General features: G+C 36.5%; 1 protein-coding gene across 13 annotated transcripts in view; it reads right to left on the bottom strand.

The window, feature by feature from the left end:
• LOC113916108 (ABI family member 3 binding protein) overlaps window positions 1-26,974 on the bottom strand; it is a 239,687-nt gene that overhangs the window by 43,698 nt on the left and 169,015 nt on the right. For 4 of the 13 annotated variants that reach the window (XM_027581966.2, XM_027581969.2, XM_027581996.2 and 1 more), the window contains 12 exons: window positions 26,346-26,402; window positions 25,622-25,693; window positions 25,108-25,155; window positions 24,284-24,349; window positions 22,120-22,194; window positions 18,214-18,288; window positions 11,658-11,717; window positions 11,023-11,070; window positions 10,115-10,198; window positions 7,729-7,806; window positions 3,361-3,426; window positions 1,570-1,644 (listed from right to left, as the gene is read on the bottom strand). In XM_027581966.2, the coding sequence (XP_027437767.2) occupies window positions 1,570-1,644; window positions 3,361-3,426; window positions 7,729-7,806; window positions 10,115-10,198; window positions 11,023-11,070; window positions 11,658-11,717; window positions 18,214-18,288; window positions 22,120-22,194; window positions 24,284-24,349; window positions 25,108-25,155; window positions 25,622-25,693; window positions 26,346-26,402 (804 nt within the window). Of the gene's footprint in view, window positions 1-1,569; window positions 1,645-3,360; window positions 3,427-7,728; window positions 7,807-10,114; window positions 10,199-11,022; window positions 11,071-11,657; window positions 11,718-18,213; window positions 18,289-22,119; window positions 22,195-24,253; window positions 24,350-25,107; window positions 25,156-25,612; window positions 25,694-26,345; window positions 26,403-26,974 lie in introns of all 13 variants that reach the window. The other 9 variants (XM_035723063.1, XM_035723085.1, XM_035722968.1 and 6 more) reach the window with 8 other exon arrangements.

The raw sequence follows: 26,974 nt of genomic DNA, 5'->3' as shown, positions 1-26,974 counted from the left end.
TGTCAGTTGGTGTTACAAGGGGCTCTGGAAAAAAATGTTTATATTGCAGATAAACTTATAATAATGCTGTTTTCCTTCTGGAAGACAATTAGCATTTTCCTAGTGAGAATCAGTACTTGATTACACTGAAAGTTAATCACTTTCAAGTTTGATCATAGCTACCTGTTCTTTCATTTGCTTTGTTGACACAAATGCTTTCTTCTATTTTTACTTGGACAAACTCCAGGGAAGTGCTTTGACTATTAACAAGGTGGTTCTGTTTAGAGCCAGACTGTTTATGTCAATCCAAGAAACTATGCATTGCCTAATCCCACAGTTGGGAATAATAAAAAGAATAGCTGAGCACAAATAAATATTGGAATGCTTTCTTACTTTTCATGAGTCAGGGATTTATAGTAATTGCCACATTAATTGGTTTGAAGGAAAATGGATTCCTAGGACTTCACACACTGTAAAAACCTAGTAGAAAAAACATTTTAAAACAAATCTAAATGATTTTTAGACCAAATATCTTCAGGTATTATTCACATCTCACTCTCATTAGGGAACCATCATGGATTAAATATGCATTAACGAAATTCTAATTTCCATGCTCTTTTCATAAGCAAGCACATGATTTGTATTATTTAAAAAAATATTGCAGGGTGCCTGAGTGGCTCAGTTGGTTAAGTGTCCAACTCTTGATTTTGGCTCAAGTCATGATCTCAGGGTCATGAGATCGAGACCTGCATGGGGCTCCATACTGGGCATTAAGCCTGCTTAAGATTCTCTCTCTCTCTCCCTCTGTCCCTCCCCTCTTCTCCTTCTCTCATAAATAAATAAATAAATAAATAAATAAAGCAAGGAAATGATGCAATCCCATATTAGGGCATCTCATAACTACCATTTATCCACTTAGTGAGTGAGATGTTTGAACTTTTGTCAGATGATTGTCTTAGTTATCTGTATGATTCCTACTCCCACTGATCTGGCAGGATTAAGGCAATGTCATTTAATTCCTGAATTAAGCTGAATGATTTGGAAATGTTACTATGCCTGTAGCCAGTATGATCAACTGCTAGCTTCTCTTGTTAGAATATCATGTTCCACATTGCCAACAAATTCAGGTCTTATAAAAAAACTGTAATGGTACTCGCGAAATTACCAACTTAAAGTGATTACAGTCTTGAAGACTGAGCCTATGTATGGAAAGTGTTTCTGAAATTAGAGAAAACAGCTATTTTGATATTTTCATTCAATAATGCATATTATACATTATATAGTTAATATATTTATAATATATATTAAATATATACCAAAATATATATTTAATCAGGATATTTTCAAGAATCAAGACTATATATGATTTAGTGGACTGAGTTTAGAAAAGAAAAATTCTTTTTCAGTGTTTTCAGAGACACTGCAAATTTTGATTTTGGAATGAGTTACAATTTCCAATTCCAGTTCTATTAAGAACTTCCAAAACCGGTAAAAAGAAATTGAAGTGTGAATTCAACAAACGTACAAATTTTGAATGAAAACACTTATAGTTTGGAGAGGATCAAAAGGAAATAAATTTGTGATCATTACCTGTTCCCATTCCATTCTCTTTGGGAGTCCTACTGGGTTTGAGTCTACTAGGTCTTATAGTTGTCTTATTCAGAACTACAATAAAGTGGGAAATAAATAGGTTAGAAATGTTCTTGTTAAAACTTTGTAGCCAAGGCAAACAAAAGTTCCCAAAGAATTGGAAGTCATTTAAGTAGGCAACAGAAAAATTATCACTCATCAAAAACTACTGTTTAGAATATGGAAACCACAATTTTGGTTTAAAAATCATAGACTTGATTTTGGGAAGAGAGACCTGATTTTTTACTCTGAGGTGATCACTGGCTTGAAGAACCAACTGGCAAGGGGATTTATATGTCTAAATGGGAAATCCCTCACTTAATTTCTAAGCACTAGATACATTCCAAAACAGAACTGAAGAAAGATCAGGACTACCTATACACCCAATGAAAAACCAAAACTTGAAGTGTCTTTATGTGCCAAGCTCTTAATTCATAACTCATAAGTTGGTGGGTCTTTTGCAGGGGTCTCCACATAAGGGTGTTCCCTCTTAACCTGGTACAAGTCCATTGTTGAACATAGAGTATGATGAAATCATTTTAATTTCTCTCCCACTCTATGGAGAGCCAGAGCATTACTAGCACTTTAAGAGGTCACCTGCCTTAGCCTCTGGAAGACTCTCCCAGAAAAAGCACGAAGTATATTGTGGTTGAGAGAGCAAGCTCTGGACCAGATTGCTTGCCTTCAAATCTACTTCCTAGCTGTTCTCATGCCTTGGCTTCCTTAACTGTACCCCACAAGACACATGGCAAGCCCTCAATGTTAGCCATTGTTGTTACGGTTTCATTGTTTTGTAGAAACCTTTAATATAACCAGCCACACATTAAGCTCTCAACAGCTATCATGGTACAGAGGGCACATGGAGATACATTTGTTTATAAAAGATGTCTGTGCCTAATTACCTTTAGGTCTTGGAAAAATTACTGCAAAAAGCCCCCAAAAACAAAAGACAAAAAACACATGGACTATCCATAAACCAAAGGATAAAAACAATTATTTGTTTCTTTTCCCACATGCCTGGAGAGATGGTACACAAAGAACATTAATTTATAATGCAGCTTCATTATTTAGAACTTTAAGAAGACTTAGAACTGCAGCAACAAAAGGACAGGAAACGTCAGTATCTTTGGTCCAACTTGTGCTTTAGCATAGGAGCAATTTACATGAACCAAATCAACCTGTCCAAGTTAACTTTTCACTAACAAGCTCCAGTGAGGGAGATGCTAGAATTTTTGGAGAATCCAATAAATGTAAAGTATTTTCCACTTCTTAATTATCATTTTTACTGTATATGACCTGTAAAATGTGTGTATGTGTGTGTGTTTTATCATCTGAAGGAATCAAGGAAAAATGTTCTCCCAGAACAAGGGTCTTTTATACTAGAAGAGACCATCTCTTCTTCAATAACATTTGAGAGCTAGTAGTATCTAAATAGCTAACTCTAATGCTATTCCTATAATTGCCATGGAAAACTGAAGGAGTATGTGTGAGATTTACACACAAATGCTATTCTAAAAATACTTTCTCTATTGATAAAGTTCCAAGGGAGTCTTTATATCTGGTCACATCTTATCATTACTATGGATTCATCATTTCCTCTCCACTTATCCACAAGGATCTGAATTTCTGCACATCCTTTATTGCCATTTAGAGATATATATCCCTCCCTTGGTGTATGTTGCTGTTTCAACACATTTTATACCTTCTCAGGTGTGCTGATTATTTAGGTCGCCAGAAAGAGAAACAACTTACTGGGTCTGATGTGTGCTTTGTCCGGTATTCTGGGCCTCACAGGAGTAGTATACAATCTGTGTGGTGCTGAAACAGAGGAAAGGCTTCATATTTAATAACCAACATTCCATTAAATGGGATTTAGCATCCCAGGGACCAGCAACTCATACATATTGCATGGAAGTGGAAAGGATGTTCTGAAACCTGTAATTATGCATTACAGCATTGCTGCTGAAGGAAAATAAAACAAGCAAACACATTCATGACTGGAAATAAAGGCACACAGAGTGGGATGTCATTTGTAATGTATGTCAAGGATTAGTCTCCATTTAGTCCATGTTTCTCAAGGGCATTTATTTTACTGAATGGTTGCTTAACATGATAAACATATAAGCCAACTAGCCATCCATCCATCCACATCTCTCAACTAGGAAGTCAGAGTGGAACATTATTTTGCCAAAGAAGACAGGTAATCTCAAAGATTAAAAAAAAAAAGTATATATTTTTAGGTAGTTTGAAAGAGTGGGAACATGTGGTCTCTATCAAACTGTCCCAGCTCATGAACCCTGAAATGAATACTCGATTAGTCCTATCCATTAAAGCTTTAGGAGTGGGAGACAATGACTTCTGTTGCCCTGCCTATCAAGAGAGGGAGAGCAAAGAGCAAGAACTGGGACAGGCCCTGGGAGCAACATACCACCTTGTCATTTCCTGCTCCTGTTACTCAGCGCCTGGCACAGTGAGGACACCTAATGAAGACTTGCTAAATAAATTTAAAAAATGAGCGACCATTGTAGGCAGGCAAATTCGTGAGAAACTAAGGTGAAATACTTTTGCTTCCTAAGATTTTAAAGTGTGTGTTCATCCTGGAATTCCTCCATCTTTCCCTTCCCTCTTCTCTGCGCCGCACCCCCCCAACATACCATACTCACTGCCTCCTTACCACTAACTCTCCTGGTAATGCTTTAGCTAAGACTGGAAAAAATTTTTCTTGCAAAGTCTGTAAGTAGATTACATCATTTTGATGATTTTGTTCACATCCTGAGTATTTATATAATCATAAGTCAGCAATGCTTTGCCTACCAAGTTAAAAAAAATACACCTGTGAAACAGATTATAACGTAGCTCATTTATAAGCTTCCAATGTGAAGACTGATGAGCAGAATTTTGCCATACTTCAGGCCAAAAACAGCAGATGCATACTGAAATTCTCTGTAGGTTCAGTGTGGACCTTTCAAAGTGTAGCAGCTAGAGTGAACAGAGGTACTGATGTTATAAAAAATTAATTCTCATTATACCCTCAAATGGTGTAATGATGATTTGCAAATGTTTTTCTTCAAAATTCTCTTTGACGGTGGTAGGAGTCCCTGTGAATTGAATCTATTTCAGTTTTTCATCTTAATTTCTTCAATGTTTGATTGTTTTAGCTTAAAGAAATACAAGGGTCATGGTTCTTATTAGTCTCCTTCTAGGACAAATATGAATTTTAAAACTTTGGACAGGAAAGGGATATAAAGCAGAACAGAGAAAATAAATAACACAGAAATAATCAGGACTATACTCAGTATTTCAAAGCCATAGGATAAGAATTTTTGCTTTATTTTTCCCCACAATCTTTACTTAAATCTAGACAGAATTTTTCATACAAGCACTGGAGTATAACTTAAGTTTAGACTATGAGGTACTCATATAGTTCATCACTGAATAACACATGGCCTTGAGAAAACTGCTCTAGGGCTTTAATTTTAAACTGAAAGAAAAAAAAAAGAAAAGGAGCTTTGTGAACATATGTCTACATAGTTTTTAATGACTAGTAATTTTAAAAGATGCTTTTGTACCTAGTTTTATAAAAATCTGTTTAAGAGCATTAAAAAATACTATGAAGTATTAACTTGTATGAAGCATGAAGATAACTCCAAAACGAAACAAACAGGGTTATAGGAGAAACACCTTGAAGTTGTCATGTTCTACCCAGCACAGGGAGAGGGTAAGAAAGATATAACTTTCCCTGGGGTGGGGCAGGGATAAGGGAGCAGAAATAAGTAAAATAAACAGTGTCCCCATAGTATGTCTAGTCAAGTGGATTTCTATTACAGTGTGAGAAAGGCAAAGAAGAGTTTGACTATTTCAGGTTTTGGGTTATGGCGTGCTGCAGGGAATTGTCTTAGTAGACAACGGAGCAAGGCTGTCCCTGAGAACAGGGGTTGGAGATTCTACTACCAGGCTCTATGTCGGAGGTTTTAGGCACAAAATTTCTTTGGAGCACTTGGCTCCCATCGTGGAGGGTTTAGAGATCAAAAAGCCACACAGGTCATGGTCCATGCATGGGGAGAATGCAAAGACCAAGAGGAGTCATTTCACCCCCTAGCACCTCTCTCAAATTGCTGTGTGCTGTCTTAGGCCTCTGATGCCTGATGCTAAAAACACAACAAAACAGATGACTGACTTCCTCTTCCACAGAGCTCAGGCACACATTCATGAGGGTTTGATGAGGGTGATCCTAGGGACGCACAGCATGCCTTTGTGAAAGTGGACCCTCTTGGTAATGAAGGCCCATTGGGCCGGACCAGATGGCTAATGCTAACCCCACCCTTAAGAAAGGTTCTTTCCTAGGGTGTTCTTTGTCGCCTCATACCAGCGAATCCCTGGTAAGCTCACTCTAAAGATCCTTGGTCCAAGCCTAGAAAAGTATGAATCCTAGGGCAGCACAGTTCAGGCTGAAGCTAACAATCCTCAGAACATAGAGTACGTTGTATAGATATATTAAGACATTTCATATAATGAAATCAGATCCTGGATATACACCCCACCAACTATAAAATTCATATCTAGTAGAACCATATTCTAGAAAGAATTTGATAAAAATTCCACATACACTAATAATGGTGACACAGTACTGACATTCCCATTATAGTAAGAAAAAGCAAAGCAAGGAAAAAACAGGCCTCTAATCTTTTATTCTCAATTCTGAAATCTATAAAGCTTTAAAAAGTTGAAATCCTTTCTTCATCTGGCAACACAACCTGAACTGAATAGTCTTTTTTATGTTGCTTGTTATAAATGTTTATATATTTTGCTGCAAAAACAATGTATTTCATTATGAGAATCAACTATCTTCTGTTAAGACATTAATTGCTTCTATTAAGCAAAAACATAAAAAAAAAACCATACAAAAATTAGGGTGTGTTATGGATGTAACATGATTGACCATCTGTTGTTAATGGTTGAAGCTGGTCATGAAGACATGGGAGCGCTGCCATTATGTTGGGTTTCTTCTGTGTGGATTCATAAAGAAATAAAAAGTTAATAAATAGAAAGGTAACAATGTAAGTAATAAACATTTAACACATAATAAAAAATGAAACCAAACAAGTAAAAAAAGATTGAGAAAATTTACAAGAACTATCCTATGCCATGAAGTGTTCTAGTCATGTTTATTTAGAATATGTACTGTTTTACTTATTATAAAATACCTTAAAATTATATTTTTTAAACAATTTTCTTATTATTTCAAATTTCTTACACCAGATTTTCTCTACAAATTATAACTGACAATAAGTAAAATAAATGTGTCTTCCAACTCCTTAAAAAAATGTTTACTTTTGTGTTTTAGACTTCCTACCATATGAAAGATGTAGAGATGAACAAAAGGGATCATTTAGAACAGAAAGAAAAAAAAATCCACAAAAATCCCGGAAATCCACAACTGGTTATAACCTAAGTAGGATAGAAAAATACAAAAAGGATAGACTATTGAGAACATGGAGATAGAGCTTTGTGTAAGCAAGTTCATTTCCCAAGAAGTAGGAAGAAAGAAATAAAAGGAAATCTCCCCCAAACCCTCCCTCGAGGTTTAAATATTAAGTCATCTTTAAAAATTGATTCTTCTCCTTACAAGTTTCCTTCCTCAGGCTACAGTATCAATGTCGTTATGGAGTAGAGGAGATGGGACAGAGGGAGGCAGAGAGGGAGTGCGAGGGGGTAGGAGAGAGGGAGGAGAATGGGGAGGAGAAAAAGGCTAACACAGATTCTTATTTATCAGATGTGGAAAATGAGGCAAATGAAGGTTAAACAAACTAAAAAAGCATGGTGAGAGGAGGCTTTCATTCTTAGTTCTCAGCATCAAATGGTCAACCCTACATTCAAAAGCAAAGTTCTAACTAAAGAACTGGTCTTCCCTACATTCAAGTGATGTACACATAAATATTCCTATTCGGCGATGTCCTGCACCTATAAAGTGAAGAAAACTATTTCACTGTGATGAAAACTGACATTCTGAAAAGAAAATTTCTTTCATGATTAAAAATGAAAATAAATGGTTTAAACATAATAATAATAAAAAAAAAAAAAGAAATGGTTTACTACGCAGAAGTGGGGAAGCAGCATTACCCTGAGTTGTCTTTGCCAATTCAGTTGTTAGCGGAATCTTAGTTGTGAAGAATCCTTGGGTGGATTGGTCTGTTTCTGCTGGGGAAAAACACAGTAAGATGGCTGGCTTTCAGTAATTATCATCATGAACATGTCAAAAAAACCGCACATTTTTTTTCCACCTCATGGGAAACTGCATTTATAAGTAATCCTTGTCATCACAAAATTTCAAAGTTAAAGGTACATTTTAATAACTCATTTATTATATTTGCTATCTTCTTGCTCTATTATTTTCATGATTATCATAAGGATTTCCAAAAGCTTTTAGTTCACGATTACTGTTTCATGATCCTGGACATGGCTGTTCTCAAACTCTGTCTCTTAACTGTTTTCATACATTACTGTCTTCATGCTTCCCCTCTATTCCATAAACTCAAGTTATTTATAGGAGCTGGAAAAGAAATACATTGTATGAAGACAGGTGCATTTAGACTGTATAAGGATAAATATTCTTCTATTTATGTGATGTGAGAGTCAAAGTTTATTGACATAGACACATTTTTCCTGGCAAAATAAAAAAAAAAATAAGTGTGGCACTACTTCTACTCCCATATTATCTCGAAGTCATCACAGCATCATATAAACATAGCAAATTATACTTTGCCACTTTACCATACCCTGTAGCCAAGAAAATACTTGGGGCATAGAATACACTGTCACCTTTTTTTTCTGCCCTGCTTTATAATCAGGATTTTGCTCATAACAGACATACTTGTTTTTTTAAAGATTTTATTTATTTCTTTGACAGAGAGAGACACAGTGAGAGAGGGAACACAAGCAGAGGGAGAAGCAGGCTCCCCGCCGAGCAGGGAGCCCGATGTGGGGCTCGATCCCAGGACCCTGGGATCATGACCTGAGCCGAAGGCAGACGCTTAACGACTGAGCCACCCAGGCGCCCAACAGACATACTTGTGACCATTGGCAGGCGATGGTTCTTGCTTCAATAAACCAAGGTACATTAAAATAAATAGGGAGTAGAAGTTAGTATATCTAGCAGTGGTTCTTGAAAAGTACTTTTGACTTTGCTGTCATGGGTGATGTTCACTTGGTGGAGAATGGCTAGAATAGATGAATATTTGGAAATTAGGGTGTACTTGCTCAGTTTTAAATTTGTCCCTTTAAAGAGGATTTCATTTTGAAATGTGATCAGTAACTGCATCTCAGTAGACACACACAAAGCATAGATTTATTTGAAAAGGGATGAAAGGAGGAAAATAAGGCCACTGATTTAAACACAGCCATGGGAGATGCATTGTGGACAGGGCAAAGGAACCAAGGAACCAACAAACACAAGCTGGAAATTCTTGTTTTCTGATTCATTTTCAATCGAGGGTCAGGCAAACTGAGGTTTTCCAGGCTGTGAATGTATCGGTACTGAACTCCTGAAAGCATGGACCACTCATCCCCACCAACCTTCCTGATGCATCTAGCCATCCTCGTTTTTCCAGGCAAGTCATGTGCTCATCAGATTAGCCTGACCACCATTCTCTGAACTGCCTCTCTCCCAACTGTCTTTAACCTGAAAGAACCTTTCACATCTTTAACTTCAACTCTCACTCCAGCTTGAAAATTCGGGGTAAATATCACCTCCTTTGTAAAGCGTCCCCTGATATACCCAGTAGTTGGCTTCTTTAACAAATTGCTCATTTCTCTATCACACTCGTTTGTTCAACACTGAGGTGAATCCCAGGAGCTCAGGTGACTGAATACGTGGGTTCCAATCCAGCTTTGACATTAACTGTGTGACTTGGCCCAATTTTTAAACCTCTTTATGCCTCAATTTTCTAATCTGTAAAATGGGCAATTGTTGTGTGGCTTAAATGAAACATCACACATAGCACACTGGGGGGCACTGAGGAAGCACTACTATCACTGATCCTGTTTCTTTATATTAGATGCTGAGCTCTCCAGAGTCAGGACTCACCCTTAAAACAGTTTCTTTTCTGGAACTCCCATTGCTTAGCATTTCACTTAGCACCCATAAAATATTCAATGAATTCAAAATGAAATTTTTCTTCCCAAAGGCAGTTTCAAATATGGAAAAAAAAACAACCAAAAAGTATAACGCTGATACACTTTGGGAATATTCTTCTTTTGAGAAAAGTTAAAATTTTGTCAAGATGTTTTAAAATATTCTCATTTTCTATTGAAAACCAGCATAAATATTAGAAGGACAAATATACAGTTAATGTAAAAGAATCAAGTGAAATGGATGTCTTTTAGTAACGGTAAAAAGAGACCCTCTATTGTTTGGAAACATTCCATAAACACAATGCACGCATAGCTACCTCAAGAGCAATCCCTAAAAGGTAGGTCCTCATTAGACTGAAACATGAAAACAAAATACCCAGAGTGGCTTGCAGTTCCTCTTCACTAGTAGTACTTGGTGGAATCATGGGTATGAAAGGGCTGCCTCGTGTCTCTAAAGGAGCTGCAAAAGAAAAGCACCAGCGTTGTCAATCTTCAGATGCAAAAGCCAGCACCCGGCCAGAATAATATTACACGAGATTCCTTCATTTGAAACAGGAAAAGGTAAACATTAGGTGGGTCATGAAGAAGAAAGTTAGATGTACACAGAACCTTCAGGAAAATGACTGTGGATTATAAGAATAATGGTTCTCAACTGTTTTTTTTTTTTTTCCCCCACCAGGACAGATAAAAAATGATTCAGGGCTTGACACTCTTCATGACCATCCCTGGTTAAGATGGGGTATGAGTTAGAAACAGTCCTGGTCTGTCAGCTGTAGCTCTGTCTCTCTCTCTCCCATCCACAAGGACACACAGAATTACAAAGTGAGTGAAAATATTGATTCTTGTAGCGGTCATCTGGAGTCTCCTCAAGTTTATTTTTAAAAATAAACCATGGGCAAAGTTCAGTATTTTGACCAATATTGATAATAATTACTTGCTAGAACCTTTCATAACTTGTCACATGCTAGTGTGTTGTAACACTACAGCTGAGAACCACTAAACTTGCAGAAGATGTTAACTAGATGGGCATGAGCGCATGGAATTGTTCTGAACACGGAAGTAATGAGGTAGGTAATGAGTTGTCTTAAGTTGGTCTTCAGAGCAAAGCCTTTACAACAGTGAAGCCATTGCTTTTCTATTTTGGAAAGAGTAAGAGTAATGAGAATGAGATGATGAGGTGGACTGAGAAGAGATGTTGTTTCAATATGGTAAGGTGAGAAAGACCTGCAATTGGACTGTAGCAAAGAAAACTATTAGAGTTGGTTGGTAGGGGAAAACCATTACCTATTGTTGTCTCTGGTGGATCAATTCTAAAGGTAACAGGTTGCAGAACTAGGCCAAAAGCAAATCAAGGAAATATATTTATGAAAATTACTACCTGGTGAAGTAAACATCATTTGTGTGTTTCTATATGCTTCTATTTGAACATTTAAACATTATCGAAGAATCATAATAAATATGAGAAAATTCTATATATTAGATGCCACTTAGGAAACTTAGTTTAGCTAAAACTTTAAAGATCTCATTCACTGTGACTTTGAGGAAAATTTTTGAGTAGGCATGCACATTTTTGACTTAAAGTACACCTACAGTTGGAATGTAGTTCTATTTACATTCTGAAAGAAGGTAAAAATGGTTGGCTCAGTTAATAAGCATGTCTTATAATTTTAGCATGATCTCCTTTTCGATGGAAACACTTCCATGGAAAACTAATTCTATACTATTCCTCCATTCTAACCAGAGAAAAAAAATTCAAGCAGATGATAAGGTTAAATCTTCACAAAAAGGAAATACACATTCAATATCTATAATTTTCTCCAAACTTCTTCCATATCACAATGATTACAAAATGTATTTATCTCAAGAACACTTTTTGAAAAACACACTTCCTAACTGGGAAAATAAAATTATTTATTTACCAGGCTCGCTCTGGGAGACTTCAGGGTCTGGTTTAGGGGGAAGGAGCACATCTCTTGGAACTGAAAGAAAAAAGATTATAAAACATTGTACTCCAAATGCCACATCTGGCGTGAAACCTAACTCACAGATAAAATATCCTGGAAAACATGAATAAAGCAAAGGTATTTTCACAATGGCTAAAGAGTAAATCCAAGAAGATGACTGTTTTCTTCAAAATGGAAAAAGTCACTGTGTAAGGAAGGTTCTGTGGCAGTTAAACAAAATTGGTGACGGTTCTTTATGAAGCCTCCCTTGAGGGGGAAAAAAGAGGAAATAACTAATGTCATTAAACACAAGAAGGTGGCTCAAGTCAGTAGCGCATGCGACTCTTGATCTCAGGGTTGTGCCAAGCCCCATACTAGGTGTAGAGGTTACTTAAAAATAAAATCTTAAAAAAAAAAAAAAAAAAAAAACGAAAAAGAAAGAAAACCAGAAAATCAGTTTTTTCCTGAGATGGTTAGCTGCCATTTGATATTCAGACTAAAAGTCCATTGAGAGCAATGGAAAATATATTATCCCAGATAATGTAGGCATAAATGGCCTATAAATTAAGGGAGACCACAAGAAAGGCTAATTCTTGAATATCTAAGAGGAGAACAAAGTTATAGTCTAAAAGGCACTCATAGTTATTCTGGGGGGGAAAATGGAGCAAGAATAATCTACCCATCATTAGAACTTACCACATGTAAAGTTTATGAGAGTGCTTGTTACTAGTAAATGCTAGATAAATGCTACCATTTTGTCATTCTTAGTGATGTGGCTTCCGGTAGATTAGGTTTCAGGGCCTCCTGACATATAAGAGCATGAAAACTAGGGACAAAAATGTCAGCTAAAAGAGACCTACTTACAGTCGGTCCCTGATACCCAGTACATTTTTAGAATTTATTTTGGCAAAATAAAACAGTAGGCTGCAAATCTGACACCTCATTTCTCACTGAGGAAAATACCAAGGTAATTCGCTTATTATTAGCACCAGATTTCTATGACAAAGTCTCCTTGCAGGAGCAAGGTAAAGTGCTTCTTTGGCTCAGTTTCCCCATAAAGAGGTCCTTCTCAGTCCTACTGTCTTGCTGAAAGGTTTTCCTAGCACAATGAAGGTGTGGTAAGTACCAGAATCCCTTTGATAGACACTGTAATTTTCTTGCATCTTAAATGATCCTGGGGAAAAAAATTAGGATTCAGGCTAGAGTTCTACCTCAGAAAAAGACAAGGAAAGCTTTTGCTTTTGACCAAGCATTACTTTCCCATTAGTGTATAGTTTATATAGAACTGACACTCTCTTTGTACTGCTTTTGGAGATCAGATTTAACTTGCATATCACATGTGTTCTTAGTCTAGACCTCTAAGTCCCAATGAAGTTATAGTTGTGGAATTTGGTACAGAGAGTAGGATCTTGACTCAATTTGAACTTTTATGAGCTAAAAGGTAACATCCACAGGAACTTGAACATTTGAATTTTTATAAGAAAAAAAAAAAACTTCGGGGCACCTGGGTGGCTCAGTCATTGAGTGTCTGTCTTCCGCTCAGGTCATGATCCCAGGGTCCTGGGATGGAGCCCCGCATCGGGCTCCCTGCCCTGCGGGAAGCCTGCTTCTCCCTCTCCCACTCCCCCTGCTTGTGTTCCCTCTCTCGCTGTGTCTCTTTCTGCCAAATAAATAAAATCTTAAAAAAAAAAAAACTCAAAAAGATCAGTGGTCCACAAAAATTAGAGAAAACTTAACCTAATAGTGAACATTTGCCCTTTGCTATGTAGTGTTTTGGGGGATTCGAAGGGTAAAATACAAGAAATTTCCAGTTGTAAATCAAACTAAACGTTTATCTGGAGGGTGAAAAACTTTGATTTGGCTGTGTGAAGATCATTGGCATACAAAGCAGCCTGTAGTTTTAAATACCCTAAAAGGCTGCAGTTCTCAACTATACAGACAGGAGCTGGGATTAAGGAGAGGCAGAGAAAAAATGTGCTACCCATAAATCCGCCATGCTGTCAATACATTACTTGTTGCCTGTTTTCGTTTACTGTGGCATGTAGGCCAGGGTAATGTGGATTCCTGCTGCTTCAATTGGCACTTTTTAACCATGAAGTGATGATTTAATAAACTGTCACTGCAGACTTTCTAAAGCAGGTAAAATCAGTGGAAAGGAAAGAAACAGAAATATTCACAGGAAAGGGATATGAATCATTCTCTTACTTCGTCAAGAGCAGCTCCAAGAAATGAAACTTTTTTTTCTTTTTCCCTGTGTAGCATTCCTCCATATATTAAATTGAATAAAAGCATGATTCCTAAACTCTAAATCTTCCATGTGGGGAGAGACTTTGTGTATTAATAATGACAATTTATATGAGAAGGCAGTTTTGATTTCCTTATAAGAATATCTTTATAATAAATATATGTAATTAATATATAATATTGGTATATTTTTAGACTCAATTATATTAGCCAACTTACCATTTATATTAACCAACCAATTATATTACTGTCTTTTTGAATAAAGTGCACCAAGCCAAAGAAAAATTCAACTAAGACAATTATGAATGGAAATGTCTAATATGGACCAATGTAAATGCATGAACATGAATGTTTTGCTAGAGTAAATGAGAGAAATTAATCTGTTATTCTATGATAAAGATGGTGGAATATGAAGTTTTCAATGAGGTTTACTCCTGCAATAAGCTACAAAGAGACCGATTATCTTGGAAAAGTAATACACATGGACTATACACAATTTTCATCTCTGAATTCCCTGTTTCTTTATTCTAACCTTGTACCTTTAGGTCCAGTCTAGGACGAAGCATGTCTCCCACCTGTTTGGAGGCCACATTCCAAGCTTTACCTGTGTCATTGGGCCACCCTCTCTTCTACAGTCTTTTACCTTCCATTATTTCTATTACATGTTTCTCCATTAGTCCGTATTTCCATTTATCCATGATTTCCTTCCTCTTCACCTATAGAACAGTTCAAATGCTCCAACACCCTAAAAATAATCATCATTTCCTCGATGTGGCTTCCCCTTCAAACCATCCTTCCCTTGCTCTCATTCCTATAATCAAAAAACATTATCTGCCTTTGCTTCTGGTCTCTCAATTGTATCTTCATCTGCTGTGGTCTGGCTTCCTCTTCATTGACCTCCTGCAACAGTGGATCCGCAATGCTTTATCCATAGCTCTCAAGTCCAAATGCTCCGAAAACTTAGCTTTTTTTCTTCACTTATTAGGCAGCAAAACCTGACTAGACCTGACCTAAGTCTAATTACAATTTTTATTCATCTGGTATGGTACAACTATTCATACTTCTTACTGCAGACATATTAATATATTTGGTATATGTTCTGTTTTACCTTTCTAACATCTAGAAACTGCTGGATTTTGAAGCATGGGCCCATAGGATTCAGATATGGCTTTCTGGGTCTACACTGTCAAGTCCAGCAGCTCCTCTGATCCCGCTCTACCGGTCATTGTTGACCACGCTTCCCTGCCTTACCTCCGGAGGCCCTCCTTCCTGGTTCTCTCTTAATTTTTGACAGCAACTTCTTCTGGTTCCTCATCTCCTATCCATTTCCTAAATGTAGCTGTGTCCCCCAAGTTTTTGACCTCTAACCTCTTATTTTTCTCAGTCTATACTTTCTATTGGATGATTTCATTCACACATGAGATTTAATAACCTGCTAGATGTGGACAGGTGACTCCCAAATCTATATCCCATATTTTCAGTTTAGAAATCCTGAAATACATTTTGACCACCAGTTCGACATTCCCACTTGGAAATCCTACTGGCCCTCCAAACCCAGTGTGCACAAACACGGTGCTTATTACCACCCCCCTCACCCCTGTGTTCCCTGCCTTAGTGGCATTGTCATCCACCACTTGCCCAAGCTAGAAACAATGGTGTCATCCTCCTCTCCATAGCAAGAGTCATTGCCTACATCCTAGTGATTCTATTTCCAAAGGCATTTCAGCATTCTTCCCTCATTTCCTAACTGCAAAAATGCTTACATGTGCCTGCAAATTGGAATTTACCAAAGACAGTAGTCACAAAGAACATTTGTGAGGATTGTATAACTTGCCAAAATCTAGATTTTCTTTCTGGTTCACTTCCAATGACAGGTCTATCCAGATACCCACGGGCCAGAAGAGTCACCACAAAGCCAGGACAGCTCTTGGTTTAGAAATACATCTACTGGGGCGCCTGGCTGGCTCAGTCATTAAGCGTCTGCCTTTGGCTCAGGTCATGATTGGGATCGAGCCCCGCATCGGGCTCCCCGCTCTGTGGGAAGCCTGCTTCTCCCTCTCCCCCTGCTGTGTTCCCTCTCTGTGTGTCAAATAAATAAATAATTTAAAAAAAATAGAAATACATCTACAAAGAAAGCACAGCTCTGTTGAGCCAGGTATCAGGGCAAGTCCTTTTTCTCTGAATTTGAAATCATTCCTCTGAGGCAGATCTGAAGAAAAATCACTTCTGTGTTGGTTCTGGACATGGCGTGTGGGCTCAATTTGTCTAGATTCCTTATTAAATGGTATAGAGAGAACTCAACTGAGTGGCTGGAAGATACTTTTTAAAAGCCTAGGTGGATGAGACCTGTGTTATATCTAGGAATCTACAGAATGGAAGAGCTGTGTGGCCAATCCCAGACTGACTTATTTGATACAGATCAAAAAATTCAAGTTCGTTACTTCTGATATCTCTCAGAATAAAATTTGAGATAAATCTTGTAACTCTGTCTTGATTTCAGCACTACATTTTACATTTTCAGATTTGGCAGAGCATCTACTTCTCTAGGACACCAGTACATATTAAACCTATGTGTAAGTTCCCCTCTGCTTTCTGAGATAGAACCTATAGGAGCTGGTAAACAAGGTCTTGGGTTCATTAGGACGCAAACCTGTGCCTAGTTATGACCCGGAAACTAAACCTAAGAGAACCTAGTCTGTTTGAACACTCATAAGAAAATTGAAGATTATTCCCACAGGCACCACACCCCTGGAGCAACAGGGGAGCCCCTGATGAATAAATGGTGGGACCAGCACCAGGTTTAGAGATTGAACTCTAATCGAACATGTGGAACTGGAGAGTCAATAGAATAAGCCCAGTGGAGGTGCCAGGGGGCAGTTTGGGCTGTTGTTCCCGTGCTCAAACTTAAGGTTCGAGTTTCTGTGAAAAAATAAGGCGGAATTAAGGCAAATATTAGATATTTAAAAAGAAAAAAATACTTAATTATTAGATATAGTTTAGTATTAGATATGGTTTAAGGAGATTAAGTCACCTTAGGACCAACAGTATTACTTTCTCTAACAAAAAGGAAAAGCACACAAAATCACTCAAACCTACTGTTGTTATCATTAATGACTCAATTTTTGTGACATTTTTTTCCTGCAACTGAAAAATGAGAAACTGACCTTTTGCAAGTGAAAAGATCAACTTTTTTTCTTGTTGGTGGCTATTATACTGGCTGTTGTGTTTAGTGGTACAAATTGACATTCTAGATTTCAGAGCTAAGGAGCTTCTCTCTGGCCTACTGTTACCTGCAGCAACCAGACTATCCCACAGCAGCAGTAATACACCCCTCCACCCCCCACTTACAAATCTGGAAAACATTTATAGCAAGTGAATTCAGGCTTGCTTCCAAAATGCCATCATTTCATGCTACAACTTAGAAATCCTTTCGTTCTGGGAATGTTCCATAGGCTTCTAGGAGCATCTAGAAATTTATAATAATTGGACCATTTAAAAGAAATAAAAAATATCATTTTCCAGATACTCTAGTTAAAAATTAGCTTTGTTTGGTTTATTAGAGAACTGTTCCTCTTACAGTGGATTCTTAAGGTCACTTGAGCATCTAGAGCACTGGTGGCAAGATTCAGGAAATGTCTGGGTCCTTGCGGTTCCCATACCAACCACTCCCACAGATATAAAATTATTCCCCCCATAAATGGACAAAAGGCCTTCTCAGATGATAGGTAAGAGATAGACTTGTAGCTAAAGAAATCCTTTGTGTATGGGAAATTTCTTATTTCTCTACCTAAGCTGTTGCTCCATGAACTGGTAAAGTAGAAATTGACTGAGAAAAACCCTCAGTGCTAGGTAGTGTAAAATTACTGAACCAAAGATAATGGGTAAAGATCATTTCCTCTGTTTGCAAAACATTTTATCACTTTTGTGGAGAAAAAAACCCCATCAAATTCTTTATTTTATCTTATTTTGGTGAACAATTTGAACATAATCTAGTTAGCAATGACAGGTTTATTTTATTTTTTTATAAGTCAGAATATATGAGAACTTTAGTTCTAAAGGAAAGGTCTACCCTTGGCATAATTCTTTACCTTTTGATTGAATCAATAGCTTACTATATGGGCAACTAGATAACCTATGGAACCTCAGAGATGATCATACCATGGATGATTCAACATGGTGTCGGAACATGAGTGAAATATTGCCCTCTTATCTATCAGTTCTCAGGTGTCATTGCAGCAGAATGTAACAGGAGAATGCATTTGGCTTAAACATGAAATAAATTATTTACCAGGTGGAGTATATGATACTTCTGGACTTGGTAATGCTTTTGGCTTTGAAGTAACATGCTGGGACACCTTGAGGGCTGAAAGAGAGAACTCAGATCGTGAGTCATTTTGTTTCAGCATCTCCCAGTCCTGCTAAACATGGATGATATGACAAAGTGTAAGCCTGATCACTGATTTAAAAAGAAAAGCATTGAAATGGGAATTAGATAGAAAAATAAACTTTAAGCTCTGAACATTTATCAGAATTCCAGATGCTTTTAGAAAAATGATGTCTGAGAAACCACAAAATATGACTAAGCATAAGGGTAGGAGGGAGAATTTTTTTTTTTTTTGAAATCTTCTTTTCAGAAGAGATAACTATTTTATTTTCTTTTTTTGAAGAGATAACAATTAAATTAATGCAGAAGTGTTCGTCCTTTCTGGATGTTTGCTTGACTCCTCAAACCCAGCTTTATGTCTTTCTGTGAAGATGAATTTAGCAAAGTCAGAGTAGAAGGCAATGAAGCATGAATAAGACAAGCTTAAAGTCAGCTCAGGCAACAGCAGAAAGGGAAGCAGGAGGGACTAGAGCATGTAGGCTCACATTCTACACCCCCTGAAATTCTTAGGCCCCACCTAAATCTTTAAATGAGCATGTTCATAAACTAAAATGGTCTTCCCACAACTGTTCCTTTGGAGTAATGAGTTGTTAATGAAACAGATACCAGAAAAAAAAAGGTCTAATTTATTTATAGCTCATTTTACAATTTCAAAAGTGGTTTTGTAAGGAGTGTGCTCTTTGATTCTCACCATAATGATGGAAGGAAGGAATTATGAGCTTTACTTTAATGGCCTGGGTTAGTGACTGTCTGCCTGAAGTTACATAGTAATTAAGTACTGGAGATGAGACTTGAACTGAATGCTGAGGTCTAGACATGGGCACTAGGTCCTAAAACTTGGGCTTTCTAGATCCCAGCACTGAGGTCACATTTTAACTTGTTTCTTATTTTTTTAGTTGGAAATAATAAACCTGCCCTAACCCAAAGGGTGGTTATGAGAATTAAATGTGTAATGTCAAATTGATGTGAAAACTATACAACTGTAATAAAAATTACTTCTAGAAGATTTTTACAAATTTGACATTGATTTTTACAAATTTTACAAATTTAACACCCGAGTATATTCTGATTCTCATGTTGTTTGCCCCCACATGAGCCAGAGGCACCCACAGTTTTGATAGTTATAAGATTTCTAGATATGAAATTAATTGGGTTGTTGACTATTACCTATGAACACAGGAATCTAAAAATCAAGCCTTTATGCAATGACAAAGTATTCCTGATGATTTGTTCCAAACTTTTTATTCCACTTTGCCCCTTAAATGCCGAATACAGATTTAAATCTTGCTATCTAAGTTAAATAGGAAGAAAGTTGGTATGCCCGATTATGGAATTTCATTCTGAGAAAAGTAGTGGATGGGCACACTGTGTTGCACTTGAAATTGTACACACTACTCTCAGGGATCCCCCTAAAGTCTAACAATAATAATTTGCATTTGGTATTGTATGTATGCATAGGACATTCTCTCACCCAGATGGCCTTTTGAAATTACAAGAGCTAGCCAAATTTGAAATGTAGAATATACTATAATAATGGGAAATTAGAGTAAGATCCTGATAGATGATAAATATTTTTATAAGTACAGAATATATAGCTGAAAAAGAAAATGATGAATGTTTTTTTTTGTTATCTCATATCTCCTTTACTTTAAAAATTTTACTAACCAGGAATTTATTTTTTTATTATGTTATATTAATCACCATACATTACATCATTAGTTTTTGATGTGGTGTTCCATGATTCATTGTTTGCATATAACACACAGTGCTCCCTTCAATACGTGCCCTCTTTAATACCCATCACCAGGCTAACCCATCCCCCCACCCCCTCCCCTCTAGAACCCTTAGTTTGTTTCTCAAGAGTCCATAGTCTCTCATGGTTCGTCTCCCCCTCCAATTTCCCCCCCTTCATTTTTCCCTTCCTGCTATCTTTTTTTTTTTAACATATAATGTATTATTTGTTTCAGAGGTACAGGTCTGTGATTCAACAGTCTTACACAATTCACAGGCAAGAATTTATATTCCCAATGTCTTAATTCTCACCACTTCATTTTTTATTTTCTGAACATTCAACAAGTTTTCATGCTTTCTTACTTCTCTCGATTTCTCCTTTCTCTGCTACTTATGTTTTATGCCTTATATTTAAATAAAAAGCTGAGAGATTTTATCTGTTGAGTTTCTAAAATCAGATTTTAATTTTCTATCAACTTAATATACTTGCTTTGCTTTTTTAATTCCTATTCATTAATCATTACTTATTCTCTAATAATTGTTTTTCAAACCATTTCTTAAGGATTAATGTTTCAAGTGTATTTATTGTTATTTTAACTTTCTTATTCTTTCAGGGGATTTTTGCCTTGGTACCTTTATATACTAGGTATCATACCCATATTATTTTCATAGCAAAGCCTTACTAATTAAATAAAACACATTTAAAAATACATTAAAGCAGATTTAAAATCATTAGCTAGATGTGGAACATAGAACTGTCTTTTAAGGAATTTTCCTTTAAAGAAAAAAATGACAGGCAAAATTTCTCTCAGAATCAGATATTAAAGACTATGCCCAAATCTTCAGTTTTTTCTTTCAGTAGGAATACTGAGATATGATTAAAGAATTAGTGGTAGGAATTCAGAACTACTACCTTGATCGAGCATAATTTTGATGCTCCTAACATTTTTCTTTTTCCAGACTGTAAGCAGTAGTAAAGGCTCCTTTTCTACCAAACTGGGGAGGTGTACCCTTATACTTTTTGGAAGCAGACCATGTATAAATGATATTTTTTTAATTTATGTAGTAGGGCTAGCCTGTAAATTCCTTGACCATGGAAAGATACAATTTTGTCTCACATCCCCAATGTCTGGCACATAGTCAGCATGCAATAAATATTTGTTGAGTGACTACCTGATGAAATGAATTAATTGCTTAAACATTGAGGGGTGATATAATTTGGAATTAGAGAAGAGAGTTAAGAGATCAATGACAACAGACAAGGCATGACCAAGTACATGCTTGGCATAGGCACCAATGCTAGAAATGTTTGGAAGAACTGAATGCATCATACTTATTAGCAAATGGACTGCAGAGGCTGGATGAGGAAGAGGAGTAAAAGTTAGTTGTAAAATACTGAGAAACTGCCAGAGATGTAAATGAGAAATTGAAAGGAGCAAAAGATGATGAACTTTTTTTAGGACATGTCAAATTCATGATATCCCCCAACAGAGATCCTCCAAGGCAGTTGGAGAAATTGGACAAGATCTTGGTTGAGAAGTTAGGGTTCAATTTAATCATTCAAATAAAAGCCTCTTGAAAAGAATGCAAAATAGTTTATAATGACTCTTGTTTGGTCCTTACCAAAATTTTACAGCAAAACCACCAGAGCCATATTATATAATCATTGTTATAGGAGAGAATAGATATACATATAAAACAGATTTCCATGACATACTGTTAAATAAAATCTACTGAAAGTTAAAAAAAAAAGAAGTGATTGGCAGGAGGAGGCACATTCAAGGACCATGGAAGGGACAGGTATTCTCAAGCTCAGAGAGGCAATGGGGGTAGGCAGTCTACTCTTTTAAGAAATTCCATTCTTCTCCAGCTCCCTCTTCAAATAATGTAACCATAGGGAAGCTTTCTGGAATAAGCTATTCCAATAACATACTTCTTAATAAAGTTCAAAAATAAACAAATATTTTTAAGGTTTCAAAGGAAGACTCATTTTACAAGAGTTAAAAACCCAACTCGCTACAATTCAGTAGAATAATTCCACTAATATCAAACTCTTCAGAATATAAAATATGTATTTACCTGGCTGTGTTTGTGGGATTCTTGGACGTGGAGATGTTTTTGGTTTGGGAGGAGCACGCGGTGTCTGCTTGGGAGCTAAAAGAAAGAACATAGATTTGGAGGGCTTGGAGCTCTTGAGTGCTTCAAGAATCACAGTATCTAAGCTTCTAGGATCTCAAAGATGAAGACCTAAATACACAGCAATTAATGCAATTAAAGCTCCTAAAGAACCACAAAATATAGGAAGATAAATTTATTATTATTGGAAAACAAAACAAGAAAGTACATTAAATGATGTCTAAGATATTCAGCTGTCAAATGAAACTGTTGGAATTTCAGAAATATCTACTTCAAATACCTTGTAAATAGATTTAAAATAAATTTCATAATAACAAGAATTCATCCTTATTACAAGTTTACACTATTTTACCAGAATATCCCAGTATAATATTTTAAGTGCAGAGGAGTACAATTTCTTCTAAAAACAGAGTTAGCATGTTACATTCCAAATATACCTAGAAAATAAGTGCATTTTAATAGCAGTGCTAATGGAAAAATCTTATTAAACAAAACACAGTTTTCATTGGTCATACTGGGGAAGAAAAACTGAACAGAAATTGAAAGGATACATTCCTGAGAAAGTTATTCCTTTCTTGGGCAATTCCTAAAGTAGTTCTAGGACATTCACTGTAAAAACCCAATTGCATCTTTACCAAGAAAATTTGAAGTATATCCTGCTGGAGGAAAGGAATAATCAAACGTGATGTTGCAGCTTGTAGAAACACCTCATTTGGACTGTCTCAAGCGTGTTTGGTATAAACAGCTTAGGAGAAACAAAATGGTTTTCAAGTCCACCAAGTTTCAGGCACGTTAAGGAAAGCTTGCTGAAAATAAGAGTTTTTAGATACTAGAAGTTTCTAAAGAGTCTGCATGCAGAGTGGTTTCAGTGGACTCTTCAGTGGAATCGCCTGTAGAGAAATGAACACCAAGATATGCAGGAGATTGTACTAGTCTAGGAACCTGAATATTTAGAACTCCCTTTGCTAATCACTCAGTCTATTGCCTCATGTTCTCCATCAAAAGTAACAGGACTCTTAAGGGCCCTTCCAATCCTGAAATTCTGATTCTAGAGTTTCTTTCAATCTTGCAATTTTTTTCACTCTCAACTTCCTTGCTTGCTGAAGTTCCTGATAGGCTATTTTCTTCTCCCAGGGTATGAGGTAGGTATCACTAAGAGTACCTTCAATTAAACATTTCCATCATATCCATTAATACAGCTATTTAAGAAACTTGGGAAAGTTAGAGATAACTGGCAGATTCAGTTAATGCAGTTAGTGTGAAATTTCAGTAAAAATAAACTGTAGAGTTTAAAAGGCAAAATTTAATAAGAGATTTTAGAGGATAATGTATAAAGTTAATATTCATATCTCCTTTGGAAATAGACCCATGTGAAATAGTTTAATGATAATCAAAACACCAGTTTGGGTTTATTTTTGATAAACTATCAGTCCAAGAAAACCTATAGATATTGAGAGGATTTTTCCTCGTAAGAAGCAGCACATTTAGTTATTCATGTTGGTGATTTATTTTCCTGTATTTCAAATTCCACCATTAAGTAAGCCAACTAGCTGGTTTGACTCAGTTTCTCTTATTTACATGCAGAAAGGCCAAACTGCTGCAAGAAGAGGAGTAGAAAGAAGTAAAGGACTTGAGTTATGATAATGTGATTGGCCAGTTGTACCCTTTTATGTGTTTCGCACAGTGAAATCTGTTTCTGGAGGTTTCTGTTAATCTCAAACACAACTTAAATACCTTAAGATATTTTGTACATGACCACAGATCTTGTAAAAGTTCTAGTCAAGATGATAAAATATTTTAAATTAGGATATTTATATTTTAAAATGGAATATAAATGTTCTTCCCCAGAAACATTACTATGTCCTGTTTGAAACACTTGCCAAGTAGCTGAGAATGGTTTTTCAGCCAGAATACTCACAACGCTGTCATGTGAATGGCTGTAGCTTGGATAGAAGTGGGGCATCAGAAAAGTAGGATTGCCCAGCAAAGAATGTAAGCAGAGTGATTAACTTAGGCTTTCTGACGTCTATAGTGCCCATACTGTCTTTCCATTCTTATGAAGTCTGCAAACACTCACCTTCTACATGAAATACAAAATAATATTTACCCGGCTCGGTCGAAGGCTCATCTGGGCTGGGTAGGATTATAGTTTGGGAAGGCAGAGGAGATGTCTCTATGGCAATTGAAGGAAAGTATCTGGGGTTACGATAGTGCTTCACAAATTTTGAGTACAGATAGATGACAGAAAGGATGGTTGCAATTAAAAAAAAAAAGGAAAGAAAATTACAGCTCTGCAGCAAAATAGCATTCCTACTTCTTCATAATGCATTTAGTTTAAAAAATCCTTAGATGCCAGATTCCAAAATACTTTCAAAGTAAGCAATATCCTTACTTTTTAAATCCTCACTTCAAACTAATACCTCCTCAACAATCCTAGAAAGATATATTTAGTAGTAACCTTAAGGGGAAAACCAAAGTAATAAAAAATGTTAAAGCATGAGCCAGTGAAGAAACATTGGATTTCACTTAAAATTAGAGCAAAAAAAAAAAAATCAAACATGTAAATGAATGTGATGGAATGACTATTAATGGAAAATATGTTGCTAGAGCAGAAAGTAAAAATGGATCACCATACAAAAAGAAAATTGAAATATTCAACACAATACAAGCTGGCAGAATGTTCAATGTTAGGAAAAAGATGCTTTAGGTTTGACAGTTTCATTGACTTAAGTAGAGAAAGAGACCAACATCTAGGTACAAAACAGAAGAGACTTTTTGGACAATGGTTATGAATAGAAGCACCTAGAAAGAAAATTAACTGCCATGACGAAGAATGAATGATGTTGCAACATGAATTCACAATGAAAGAGAACCTGAGGTTCTCAGGTGACGGTGGCAATGAGGACAAAAGCTGCTGAGGTGTGTCATTACCTAGCGTGGTCTCGGGTGGTTCAGACACATTTGTAATAGATTCCACAACTGTATCAAAACAAAGGAGAACAATTTTAGAAAACTTTAAGATGATAAGCTATAGTCAACCCTTTCCTTCTTGAATATCAACACCCCTCATTCTCAGAAATTTGCATCATATTTTTACAGATAGGACAATGGGTTTAGAGAAGAAGAGAGAGAGAACCAAGGGGGAAATCCTCTTCTGTCATACTAATTCTCCAACTAATTTTAATATTTTAACTGTCATTAACTGGCTGTCTAATGCTATTATGCCTCAATATTTTGATACCATAGAGAAACCAAAATTTCTGTATTCAGAGATCAATTATCATTGTAGTTTGAAGACCCCAAGGATTTGGGAAGCTACTGCTCTTCAAATGAATTCCATTGTAGAACAAGTACTACAGCTTGAACTTTCACATTCCATGGACATAACAGATGTTAATTAAAAATTTGTTGAATGAATGAATCAAAGCATGAAAACCTTTACCACCTCCAGTCTTTGGTTCCTCTGGACTGAGTGGTGCTTTGGCAGAGGGGTACAGATAATCTGTTACAGTTGGTGCTATGGAATAAACAGGGAGTGGCTGGTTAGTGGTGGGCAGGGCATCACACACTGTCATAGGACACTGTATTTAATTTGAAAACAGCGGTTTGTTATCTTAAGTTGGTACATTCATCAGAATACATAACATTTAGGTAGATTAGGAAGATGACTGCAATTTTAGAGGGCAGAGATGAATGTGGAAAATCAAGGCAAGTGTTCAGTGTGGGCATGTGTCCACAACCAGCAGTGTCTTCAGCAACTTCTACCTGGAGCAAAGCAGGTAATGTCACTTCCTTACATGTTTTAAGGATTCTAGTAAGAAAAAGACAAAGAGTGAGTCCTTGAAAAGCATAAGGATGAATACTAAAAACAATAGAAACATGAAAACTAGGATGTGCATATTCATATTTAAAGAATGATCAGAATATTAAAAAATTAAATCTCACATTCAGAGTGAAAGGGAGCTAAGGCAATTGTGAAACTTGCATAGCAATATACCAGGCACCAGCACAATGTGCTGTATGTAACATGTGACTTTTAAGATTCACTGGACGAACACAGACAAGATGTGAGGAGCTACGAAATGTCACAAAGCGTGAGGACATCCAAAGATGACTTCGGAAATGAGATGGAAATGCACATATATCTGTGCATTGGGAAACATTTTTACCTAGAGCTTCCTTTGATGACTCAGTGCTTAATGTAACCGATTCCAGGACTTCAGAAACTAGCAAAGAACACAAAATGATATAGTTGATCAAGGATGGGTTGTCGGCAGCATCAAATGAATGCATACAAACTAAGTATTTAGAAAAGCATCTTGTGGGGTGCCTGGGTGGCTCAGTTGGTTAAGTGACTGCCTTCGGCTCAGGTCATGATCCTGGAGTCCTGGGATCGAGTCCCGCATTGGGCTCCCTGCTGAGCAGGGAGTCTGCTTCTCCCTCTGACCCTCTCATGCTCTCTCTATCTCATTCTCTCTCTCAAATAAATAAATAAAATCTTGAAAAAAAGTGTCTTGCACCTATAGAAGCTCAATGTTGGCTGTTAGGATAACAACAATATTATTAATGACACTAAGGGAAGCTCCAATAACTGAATTGAAGTCACAATTTTCTAACTATTGTAGGTAACTATTAACAAGTAGACGTTTACCGTCATGAGCACCAAAATGTCATTTAGCTAATTACAAGATGCACAAAGGAGATGAAAAGAAATTATAATCCTAAACTAGAAAAAAAGTAAGATCTTGTGTTTCAAAATATATGTCAGGGTTAGCAACCACAATGCTAACTTAAAATA

Source organism: Zalophus californianus, chromosome 1, assembly GCF_009762305.2.
Source record: "Zalophus californianus isolate mZalCal1 chromosome 1, mZalCal1.pri.v2, whole genome shotgun sequence".
NCBI lineage: Eukaryota > Metazoa > Chordata > Mammalia > Carnivora > Otariidae > Zalophus > Zalophus californianus.
Note: the sequence above shows the minus strand (reverse complement) of the source record. Positions and strands in the feature narration are given on the sequence as shown.